Source organism: Schistocerca americana, chromosome X, assembly GCF_021461395.2.
Source record: "Schistocerca americana isolate TAMUIC-IGC-003095 chromosome X, iqSchAmer2.1, whole genome shotgun sequence".
Lineage (NCBI taxonomy): Eukaryota > Metazoa > Arthropoda > Insecta > Orthoptera > Acrididae > Schistocerca > Schistocerca americana.
In genome coordinates this window covers 433,953,973-433,966,877 of record NC_060130.1, presented here as the reverse complement: position 1 = coordinate 433,966,877, position 12,905 = coordinate 433,953,973, and the positions used below count along the sequence as shown (strand labels likewise).

Below are 12,905 nucleotides of genomic sequence, written 5' to 3'. Positions count from 1 at the left end.
GATACATATGTTATTACATAATTGAGCATCTGGATGTAGATCTTTGGAATGCTTGTAACACTTGGTATTTGAAGATTTTATTAACATATGGAACTAATTAGTTTAATTATGGAAGATTGTGAGGGAAATACAAACAATGAAAAGGTGAATATGCTACCATCCATTTATATAGAATATATAATAATAAGAGGCGCCATGACGGTTGTTTTCAGTCATGATATACATGGAAATCAATGCCCCAATGGAGTGGATGGTACCACTGACACCCTTATACCACCTCGTGAGGGCTTTCTGTATCAATTCTGAGTAGCAGTGGGTCTCAAATGTTTTCTCTTGCCACTCATAAAGAAATGATTTCACTGCTGGGTTTCACAGTTCTGACATACATCGCAGAGGCATCAAAAGATGAGGTGAAATGTTGGTAATATGGGGTGTGATGGACTTCCCTACAAGTGACACATCCATGATGCCATTGGGCGCAATTGTGGTGAAATTTGGTGTCAATGTGACGTCATTAACCCACCTAAGACCTCAATGAACTTCTGAGCTTTGGCTTTGTTTCGCACCTGTCGACACCTAGCTGTTTGAAGTGTCACCAAGCCTGAGGTGATGTCATAGGGTGCCACACTTTTGGACCATTACAGAGGAAGATTGTGGACACATTTGAGTCAAATTTCAAACTTATGCATTGCAATTGGAGACAATTATGGTGTTTGAAAGAAGTGATGCTTTTTTGTGCATTATGCATGATACAACAATCAAAATCTAATTAGGCATTGTTAGAACCATAGCATAATTGAACTTATAATTAAAAGTTATGATTTCACAAAAAGTTTGATACAACATACTCCTTTACAAAGTAGAGGAAAATATTTGACATAATTTTGTCCCTGGTTACTGAACATTTTGTGTTGAAAATAAGCAAATTGCATTCTGCACACAGTTACACTAGAATAACTTTTGAGTATGTGTTAGTTACCAAGTTATTTTTATACCATCATTTATACTTAGAGTTCATTTAACATTTAACAATATTCACCTGTTATTTCTGGGGTAAACAATGAAGAGGAAATGATTTCAGGAATTAATGGCATGCTGATCTTTCTTGAATTGTTTACAAGAGTAAATTTACATAAAATAATGAAATGAAAGCCAAAAGCATGCCTTTTGGCCATAAAGTAATTATGAACTCATTTCCAAGACAAAAAATGTGTTCTGTTCACACCCCGTGGATCAAGATGATCAACAGTCCTGGCATCATGGAACTTTAGTTATTGTAGCACCTGTTATGTGGCCTGTTTCTGAAAGAATTATCTCAGACATTCTGTATTTCTGCATGGTTTTAACATCAACTTAAGTAACATGCTATGGTGCACCCGCTGCACATACCATTCTGTTTTGATGAATCATTGTTGAGTAGGAAACTGTAACTGTTCAGAAGAGTAATGCCTTTTATTTCAGTGTCATTTCTTTGTTTCATTAGTGTGCCAAAATTGTAATTTATTTCTTCCCTGAAGTAGAATTGTATGGATTCATTGAATGCACATTTTTCTTTTGAACAAAATTTATTTCAAAGTACTGTGTTTCTTTTGATGCAAACCCTGTAGCTCATTCTAATTCCTTGCATACTGCCTGGCTACAAGTATAAAATTGTGAATGACTTTCACATTTCGTTTCTCTTTTAATATGATTGTTCATAATGGATATAAACATGTAATTCACGAAAATCACTACTCTACGGTATGTGAAATATTACGAAACTATACTAAGAACTTTACAAAACCACTGGGAGTCTTTATTAGAAGTTTGTCACATATGCTGTCATTCATGTTTTAATTCCCGATGAATTTATACAGCCACAATAAAAAAGGATTTCAACTCTGTTTCATTCATTGTCTTGATGTTGCCAGATATAGGAGAAATAATGAGTGTATAGTCTGTTAGCTAAATTCCCTTTCTCTCTCGTCTCTCTCTCTCTTTTATACTGGGTTGCATGTAGGGCACATAATAGCATTATTAGTGCAAATAGGAGTATGAGTCACATTCATTATATCATCTGCATTTCTTGGCCTGATCAACTGATAAAATATGTATTATTAGTTGAAAAAGTTGAAAATAGTTTGCAGATATAATGTAAATAAATAATAAGTCAACAGTTTAACAAAGTTATAATGTTATTACTTATTCAGTTAAAAGAGACATGTAAATAAAATATTATAAATATAATAAAAGGTTTCATTCATTTATTGTACATGGAGAACAATCATATAAATTTATTGTTTTTGATTATAATATTAAAAAGGAAACATGTCCCTATGTTCTGCAAAATTTTTCAGAACATTGAGAAGTGTTTTCTGTTTTAATATTATTATCATATTCTTCCAAGTACCAGCAGAAAATTCAGTTAATCTTATATTTGATTTTGTTTCAGAGTTCGACGCGGAGCTCACTGGGTGGTCAACATGAAGTATTTTGACTTCTTCATAATGGTAGTCATCAGCTTAAGTAGCATAGCTCTCGCTGCCGAAGATCCTGTAGACGAAAAATCAAACCGAAATCATATTTTGGATTATTTTGATTATGCTTTCACTGGAGTGTTCACAATTGAAATGATTTTGAAGGTACTTATATTAAATATCACACTTCACATATTTTTGCATGCAGTCATTTGGTATAATTTTGTTTAGATGCCTCAACATGTACTTTATTGTTGAAAGAAATTCTCTGAGCCTTTTGTAGATAAAGTATGTCTCATCTTTTGATCTTCACATGAGTTATTTCCTTTATTGGAAAAATCATTGTCATTATAATTGTTCACTGTGAACACTTCTTTTGGAGGTTAAGTTCATTGGGCCTCCACTTGGTTTAAATGATTTTTCTTAGCTGTTTCCATTTAATGGATGGGGAAAAACATTGAAGGCAATACTTGATATCTGTGGTTCATAGAGCTTGCTATGAGCATATTGTGTGGAATCAGAACTAGCTTTTAACACAAAATAATGGAAGTCAGTAGTCATAAATATGAATTAATCATTGGTATGTTGAACATTTCAAGATCTGTATTGAGGTTTCTGACTCATTAAAACTGTATTTTGGAGTGAGATTTAGTTGTAGCTTTCCCTAAGTTCTACTGTGATAACTGGATATCCTATAATACCTTATGTCAGCCTGTGAAACACCTTAGAAGACGTAACTAATAGAAAACTGTTTGCTGCAGTCCAGGATTTTTGTATGCTCTGTGATTTTCATCTGCCAGGAGGAACATTCATTTCTGTGGTTTGAGAGATTTCATTTGAGATTGTCGTATCTGAAATGGCAAACTGAGAAGTCTCACTATCACACCATAACAATTTGCTCTTGATATTTTTGTGTAGCCACTTTCAGGTACATGAAGTTTCATTGGAATAGAAATTTTGTGATAATTGTAGTTACTGAACATGATTAATTAGCATAAAAGTGGCACAATATTGCTTATGCACAAAAGTAAGCACGATTAAATATTTGTGTATAATCTGTAATATAAGCTTTCCAGTAGAATTTTAGATACACTGATATATAAATATTTTCCCTGATAGGAGAAAATCTTGTGAGACTAGTGAATCAAGGCATGTTTGTTAGTTGTGAGCCATTTATGGTATAAGAATTGTTATGGCACGCCAGCCTCAGGGGGTGTAATGCACCAGGATGACTGAGAGATATGGTTCGGGAGAGAGGGGTGAGTCATGTTGGGGCATGCAGAGATACACAGGCAGGTTTAGCACTGACTTTATTCTGTCAAAGAATACACAGTACCTCTGATGATCCAGGCAGCGGCAGTGTGGCATGTGTACATGTGTTAGTGCAAACGCCAGCACTGCTACTCTGGTAACCAGCTGCTCCATCCTTGCAGACATAACAGCATCTGTCCTCATCTGATGATGTGGCCGGCAGCATGTGTTGGCTCAACCAGAGGTTCGTTGCCTGCCCACGCAGCGCGGCTGGCGTTTCCCTCAAGTGCTGCTCGTGATTACCATGTAGATCACTGAAGGGAGACAGCCAGCTACTGTTGTAGTAGTCGAGTCTCACCAGCTCCAGACGCCCATCCACAATAGCTCAGTCAGTGATTGAGGACAGCCTTGGACCCAGGAGGCTAGGAGAGGGCACCCTTGTAGACTCCCACTTGCAGTCCATCAGATGACAACATCCAGAGAGCAGAGGCTGGCCACCCCCTGGTCCTCGCACCCATGCATCACCAAGTTTTGGATCTGCCTCGCCATGGCTATGGCACGACTGTACAGTGGAGCTTGGTGGTTGACTCAAAGGGCCAGCTGGCTGCCGAAATTTGTCATAAGATGGTCGTCATGGTTGGCCTGCAACTTAAACAGTTAATCATTCTCTCTGGTTCCAGACACAGACACGATGGCGACATGATTGCCTGCCTTGAGCCTTTGGGCTTCCTTATTTATACTCCTTTTCCTACGCTTCTGACCTAATCCCTCTGTAGGGGATGTGTGGTGTGTTCCTTAATAATTATAATGGTAGCTTTTCCTATTCTGCTTCATCCCCCACATACAGGTTGCTAGGCACTGTGCTAACTGCAACATGTGGGATTTTCGTAGCACATAATTGTCCTGTGTTGTGCCTGATTACTCATCACCCATCTCCACACTTGTTTATAGTGCCATGCTTTCTGTCCTGTGAGCAGTGTTGTAAACCTGCCTCACAGAACCATTTGCTTAATATCAACATGGCCAGCACCCACTACCCGATGTGCCCATTGGCCCCTTAACTTCTACCTTCTTGCCATAGTTGTACAAAATTTTCAAGAATCCCCCAAATTTGTGCCTTTTCTTATTCACAATGCAGTATACATCCTCCCTTCTGAAAAAAATCGTCCCAATTCTGTAATACTGGGCTCCCACTAAACCATCTTAACTCTAATAATTTATGTATTTGAGGACAATCCCCACAAGTCACAATGTAGTGTTCACACACAGAACTTCCCCTCACATTTGTATTGCCCCCGTAACTAACTACTATTATACTTGTATATACTACTTATGTTCTTAAAACTAATTGCTTCCCCAGCCGATGCCACAACTAATTGCTTCCCCAGCCGATGCCACAACTGGTAGCCGATACACTTACTATTAATACTTTGTGCTGCTGTTGTTCCTGGAAATGTTTTACATGCTGCCATATTTGTTCCACCAAAATTCTCCCTTGATAGGACTCTACTAATATGTCCAAGCATTGCACAAGTTCTGGATTGAGCATGTTGTTTAAATAGGTTAAATTTTGGATGGACAATGTCCTCAGAAATCCTTCTGGCCAATACAGCATATTACATGACAGTGTCATAACATTTGAGCTGGTGTGTGCAGTCAGATGATGGAAGTCCATCCATTTATCTCACAAGTCGTGCCGTTAATAATCATTGCACGTTCCCGAAGCCTGAGTTTTCTCAACCCTGCTGATCTTCCTCCTTTGTAGCAATTCAATCATATAGTTTCTAGTGTGAATATTAAGTATAATCAATCTGGTCCTTTTCTCTGGAAGCAAGTTCTATCTGGCAGAAGCTCCTTCCCACAACTCGGCCCATCTACTTCCCCCCAGAAACAAACTAGCTTGACATGCTTGCATATCAGTACATATCTGGGAATATCACAATCTTCCCTTGTGCACCACTTTGCAGTTCTACCCATGACTTTACCAGATGAGTCTGCCTGTCCTTGGGAGTAGGAATACTTCCTGTTTCCTCACCCACACCCACTTCCCCAGTATCTCACATTTCACTGGATGTGGGTGGATGGTTCAGCACTGAAACTCTGAGTTTCTCCCTGCAACAGGTACATGGATCACTATATGCACCCGGACACCATCTGTTTCCACCTCTGCCCTAGCCATACAGAGGAAATGTGCCAGATTTTCCTCTGACATTTTGGCTATATGTTGTAACTCTGCTGGAAACTGCTCTTCTGCTCAACATGATCCCATCATGGATTCTCTAGGTGTAACCTATACAGGCCTAAATTGCCCTCTTCACTCCTAGCATTCCCAAATTGGTCCACAAGCCCGTGTTGCAACCTTGCTATATTCAGTTTGTTGTTCAGTGCACTCAGTTGCTTCTGTATTCTCTCCAAATCTCTATTCAGCACTTCCCTCATTACAGTAGCACATCAGGTTACTTCTGCTGTCAATTCCCTTACTAGTGTCATGTTATTCAACACCCTTTGTTCCAAGTTTGATAACTGTTAGATGTGCCACTCCACAGTATACTTCACAGAACTTGCCATCTGCTGAATCTTAACAATTGTGCTATTTGACTCCTGCACTTCCTCGTCATCTGCTGTTCCAAACATTGTCTTTAACAATTTTCCTCCAGCATTTACCGAGCTCCTCTTCCACTGACTTCAGGCTTGCAGAACCACATGCACCAAGTGTGACAACTGCATCCTCTGGTACTCTCCCTTAATCTCTCTAAACAAATTATTCCCCTGTGCTTCCTTATATAGTTCTGAGATGACATTTACCAGCCTACATAGCTCCACTGTTGTTTTTAGCATCCATTTATGATTAGTAAGCCACACATTCAATTGTCCTGAGGACACAATACCCAATTCTAGAGCCTGAACAACTGTTACACACCCTGCCCCACCCTTGATGAACCACAGCAATAGCAGGACAATTCCCTCATCACCCAGGATGCCCGTACACATTTGCCACCTGCAGGACAACATTACTCTATCACCCCTGCCTCCTTCTGAGAACATAAAATACACTAAAAAGTAATATCAATAATAACATGAATAAAACTAACAAACAAATATGCCTATGTCAATAAAAATATGTGCTTCCCTGCTACACTAACCTGGAAAAACCCAACAAATTGCAATCCTACATCTTACTTATGCAATCTTAACCTACGTGGCACACGATGCACATTATTTAACAAAGAAATTCGCCTGACAGGTATGCAACTTGAGAAGTTATTATTTTATTTCTGCTACTAGTTTCAGCAAGTCACTATGCCACTTTCAGGTCCATTGCAGTTGCAGTCAAGTCTTCAAAGGAAGCACCTGAGAATTCATGACATCCAGAAACAGATGGCCCCAGTATGCCAATATAAAGAATTTTTGAAAGGTGCATATGGGGCCTGAAAATAGCATAGTGAACTGCTGAAACTGGTAGTGGAAACAAAATAAAATAACTTCTCAATTTGCATGGCTGTGTGGCGAATTTCTTTGTTAAATATTTGACCAGCTGCTGTCCCACAACCACAATGGATCAGCAGAGATGTTATGCACATTATGTTGCTCACCAACTACAAGTCCCTTCTTTTTACCCCTTGCAACTTTCTCCCCCTGGTTGGCTACCAATAACTGCAGAATGCCCTCTGCCATTCCTTTAAACTGCTTTATGTGACTGACATTTTTGTAGGGAACTACATCTTCATGCTGACCGGCAAGGTCATTTCCATGACTTGGTAAGGTCCCTTGTACTTAGTTAAAAATTTCTTTGTTTTTCCCCTTCGGCATATAGGAATTCTTGACCATCACACACTGTCACATGTGATACTGAGGCAGCTTGTCAATAAGTCTGTTCAGCTATTCCTGCTGTTCTAGTGCCTCTGTGTTCACCTTTTGTACATTACTCAAACTTCCATTATTCTACTGGCAAACGTCCTTATTGCCTTGCCATCTGGCCCTAATTTAGGTGTCAAGACATCAAAGGGAGATTGCATTTTACTGCCATACATCACTTCAAATGGTGACAAGCCCGTTGCAGTATGGACTTTTGTATTATAGGAGCACAGGACATAGGGAAGATAGGTGCCCCATCATCTTGCCTGGAATTAATGTAGTAACTTGTCTTGTGCACATGTTTGGTTCTCCAGTTCGTCTGCAGACCAAATGGAACTTGTCCATAATTTCTGTATACTCAAAATATGGCATAGTTGTTTCATTAAATCTGAGACAAAGATTATACCCTATTATGTAACGAAAGGTATCAGGTACCCCAAACTTCAATACCCGGTTGTGTACCAAAGTCTGCATGAAGATACTAGACCGTTAATCTGACATCGGCATCATTGCCGAAAATTGAAAATAATGATTGCTGATCATGAGAACATACCTATTCCTTGCAGGTGTTTTGTTAAATGGCTCAAGACAATCCAGCCCCAACATAATGAATTTACCAGAGCATGTAAGATGTTTGGAGGATGTCTTTAACACACTATGGTCGGCACGTTTGAAGTTTAGTATGGACAAATGCCATTTTGCACAAACTGAGGTACTCTGTCTGGGGCACGTGATTTGTGAACGTGGCATACAGACTGATCCTCACCTTACAGATGCAGTTCAAAATTTTCTGACACCACAAACAACTAAGCAGGTACAGTCATTCATCAGCCTTTGTAATTATTATAGACATTTAATGAGGGACTTTGCAATACTAGCCAAACCCTTGAACATGTTACCAAAAAAGCAGGTCTCTGGTAATCTTTGTAACAGCACTTTCTGATGCATTATGTATGCCCTTTGTGAGCATGACAGACAATCCCTAACATACTGCTTCATGTTGCACTTCCTGTCCATCCACCAAACTTGCTCTGCTACACTTCTGTCTGCTGCATGTCACCCTCCATGACCTGGAAACATATGATCATGAGCTTGCTGTAAGACTTCCTTCTGAAAAACTGCTGGAACCACCACTCTTCCGTAATGTACTACCTTATGACTTCATACATCCACGTTTGCATCTGATCTTCCTGGCTTATGGATTACCTCTACTCAAATTCACTAAGCTTAAGTGTCCATTGAGTTAATCTGCTAGATGGATCTTTCAAGCCAAGCAACTATTTCAGTGAGGCATGGTCTGCCATGATGCTAAACTTATTACCATACAGATAACATAGAAAATGTGTAATACCATAAATGACCACCAACATCTCTTTCTCATTCATGAAGAAGCTATCCTCCACCTTGTTTAACTGCCTCAAAGTGTAAACTGCTGGATGTTCTTGGCCATTTACCATCTGTCCCAAAACACAACTGACTGCTTCATTTAAAACATCACACGAAAGGATAAACTGTTTCTTGAAATCTGGAAAAACCAATACTGGATCTGAAACTAATATTTCCTTTAGGTTTCCAAATGCCACATGACTTTCCTGTGACCAATGGAATTTCACCCCCTTTTTCAGTAGCTTGCTCAAGAGTCTGCCTATTTTTGCAAAGTCCCTCATGAACTGTGTATAATAATTACAAAGGCTGATGACTGACTCTACAATGCTTAATTGTTTGTGGTGTCAGAAAATTTTGAAATGTGTCTGTAAGATGAGGATCAATCTGCATGCCACATTCGCTAATCACATGCTCCAGACAGTTTACCTGAGTTTGTGCAAAATGGCACTTGTCCATACTAAACTTCAAACATGGCGACTGTAGTGTATTAAAGACTTCCTCCAAACAACTTACATATTCTGTTAAATCCTTTAAATAGACAATTATTCCATACAAATACACCATACAATTTTTTGGTTTGAATTCTTTCAGTACCCCATCTAGCAAATGCTGAAAAGTTGCCAGTGCGTTCTTTAGTCCAACCGGCATGCGCTTGTAATGAAAATGGCCAACCAGTACCATAAATGCTGTTTTGGCCTATCCTCAGGTGCCACTTACAAATTGATGGTGCCTGCTGCTGGGATCCATAGGTGTAACGAACCAACCCTCACCCAGATTATCCAAAGTTTCTGTGATCTACATCTACATCTACATTTATACTCTGCAAGCCACCCAACAGTGTGTGGCGGAGGGCACTTTACGTTCCACTGTCATTACCTCCCTTTCCTGTTCCAGTCGCGTATGGTTCGCGGGAAGAACGACTGTCTGATAGCCTCCGTGCGTGCTCTAATCTCTCTAATTTTACATTCGTGATCTCCTCGGAAGGTATAAGTAGGGGGAAGCAATATATTCGATACCTCATCCAGAAAAGCACCCTCTCAAAACCTGGCGAGCAACCTACACTGCGATGCAGAGCGCCTCTCTTGCAGAGTCTGCCACTTGAGTTTGTTAAACATCTCCGTAAACCTATCACGGTTACCAAATAACCCTGTGACGAAACGCGCCGCTCTTCTTTGGATCTTCTCTATCTCCTCCGTCAACCCGATCTGGTATGGATCCCACACTGATGAGCAATACTCAAGTATAGGTCGAACGAGTGTTTTGTAAGCCACCTCCTTTGTTGATGGACTACATTTTCTAAGGACTCTCCCAATGAATCTCGACCTGGTACCCACCTTACCAACAATTAATTTTATATGATCATTCCACTTCAAATCATTCCGCATGCATACTCCCAGATATTTTACAGAAGTAACTGGCACCAGTGTTTATTCCGCTATCATATAATCGTACAATAAAGGATCCTTCTTTCTATGTATTCGAAATACATTACATTTGTCTATGTTAAGGGTCAGTTGCCACTTCCTGCACCAAGTGCCTATCCGCTGCAGATCTTCCTGCATTTCGCTACAATTTTCTAATGCTGCAACTTCTCTGTATACTACAGCATCATCCGCAAAAAGCCACATAGAACTTCCGACACTATCTACTAGGTCATTTATATATACTGTGGAAAGCAATGGTCCCATAACACTCCCCTGTGGCACGCCAGAGGTTACTTTAACATCTGTAGACGTCTCTCCATTGATAACAACATGCTGTGTTCTGTTTGCTAAAAACTCTTCAATCCAGCCACACAGCTGGTCTGATATTCCGTAGGCTCTTACTTTGTTTATCAGGCAACAGTGCAGAACTGTATCGAATGCCTTCCGGAAGTCAAGAAAAATAGCATCTACCTGGGAGCCTGTATCTAATGTTTTCTAGGTCTCATGAACAAATAAAGCGAGTTGGGTCTGACACGATCGCTGTTTCCAGAATCCATGTTGATTCCTACATAGTAGATTCTGGGTTTCCAAAAACGACATGATACTCGGGCAAAAAACATGTTCTAAAATTCTACAACAGATCGACGTCAGAGATATAGGTCTATAGTTTTGTGCATCTGCGCGACGTCCCTTCTTGAAGACTGGGACTACCTGTGCTCTTTTCCAATCATTTGGAACCTTCCGTTCCTCTAGAGACTTGCGGTACACTGCTGTTAGAAGGGGGGCAAGTTCTTCCGCGTAGTCTGTGTAGAATCGAATTGGTATCCCTCCAGGTCCAGTGGACTTTCCTCTGTTGAGTGATTCCAGTTGTTTTTGTATTCCTTGGACACTTATTTCGATGTCAGCCATTTTTTCGTTTGTGCAAGGATTTAGAGAAGGAACTGCAGTGCGGTCTTCCTCTGTGAAACAGCTTTGGAAAAAGGTGTTTAGTATTTCAGCTTATGCATGTCATCCCCTGTTTCAATGCCATCATCATCCCGGAGTGTCTGGATATGCTGTTTTGAGCCACTTACTGATTTAACGTAAGACCAGAACTTCCTAGGATTTTCTGTCAAGTCGGTACATAGAATTTTAATTTCGAATTCACTGAACGCTTCACGCATAGCCCTCCTTACGCTAACTTTGACATTGTTTAGCTTCTGTTTGTCTGAGAGGTTTTGGCTGCATTTAAACTTGGAGTGAAGCTCTCTTCGCTTTCACAGTAGTTTCCTAATTTTGTTGTTGTACCACGGTGGGTTTTTCCCGTCCCTCACAGGTTTACTCGGCTCGTTCCTGTCTAAAACGCATTTTACGATTGCCTTGAACTTTTTCCATAAACACTCAACATTGTCAGTTTCGGAACAGAAATTTTCGTTTTGATCTGTTAGGTAGTCTGAAATCTGCTTTCTATTACTCTTGCTAAACAGATAAACCTTCCTCCCTTTTTTTATATTCCTATTAACTTCCATATTCAGGGATGCTGCAATGGCCTTATGATCACTGATTCTCTGTTCTGCACATACAGAGTCGAAAAGTTCGGGTCTGTTTATTATCAGTAGGTCCAAGATGTTATCTCCATGAGTCGGTTCTCTGTTTAATTGCTTGAGGTAGTTTTTGGATAGTGCACTCAGTATAATGTCACTCGATGCTCTGTCCCTACCACCTGTCCTAAACATCTGAGTGTCCCAGTCTATGTCTGGTAAATTGAAATCTCCACCTAAGACTATAACATGCTGAGAAAATTTATGTGAAATGTATTCCAAATTTTCTCTCAGTTGTTCTGCCACTAATGCTGCTGAGTCAGGAGGTCGGTAAAAGGAGCCAATTATTAACCTCGCTCGGTTGTTGAGTGTAACCTCCACCCATAATAATTCACAGGAACTATCCACTTCTACTTCATTACAGGATAAACTACTACTAACAGCGATGAACACTCCACCACCGGTTGCATGCAATCTATCCTTTCTAAACACCGTCTGTACCTTTGTAAAAATTTCGGCAGAATTTATCTCTGGCTTCAGCCAGCTTTCTGTATCTGTAACGATTTCAGCTTCAGTGCTTTCTATCAGCGCTTGAAGTTCCGGTACTTTACCAATGCAGCTTTGACAGTTTACAGTTACAATACCGATTGCTGCTAGGTCCCCGCATGTCCAGACTTTGCCCCGCACCTGTTGAGGCTGTTGCCCTTTCTGTACTTGCCCAAGGCCATCTAACCTAAAATTGGGTAACCATTTGGAATGGTTTGTGCATTGGATGTCTGTTGTCAAAGCATAATCTATATTTCCTTGTTCTGTCCACCTATTTTTTGACATAACCACTATATTCATGCTCTAAGGACTATCACTCACTTCTGTGGTCCCATCCCATAAACTATTCTACTAATGGACGCAGCTGTCTTGCTATAAGGTGTGGCTTCCTATAAATTGGTGTGCTATCCCCTGTCAGTACATGACATTGTGTGGCCAGGGTTGCTGGTAAACACCTTTGCTTGTAC

At 40.1% G+C, this 12,905-nt stretch overlaps 1 protein-coding gene across 1 annotated transcript in view; it reads left to right on the top strand.

The window, feature by feature from the left end:
- The window catches only part of LOC124556062 (voltage-dependent calcium channel type A subunit alpha-1), a gene marked incomplete at its 3' end in the record, with an annotated part of 507,834 nt that overhangs the window by 270,657 nt on the left and 224,272 nt on the right, over positions 1–12,905 (top strand). The window contains exon 19 of the mRNA XM_047130091.1: positions 2,432–2,621. Within this exon, the coding sequence (XP_046986047.1) occupies positions 2,432–2,621 (190 nt within the window). The remainder of the gene's footprint in view (positions 1–2,431; positions 2,622–12,905) is intronic.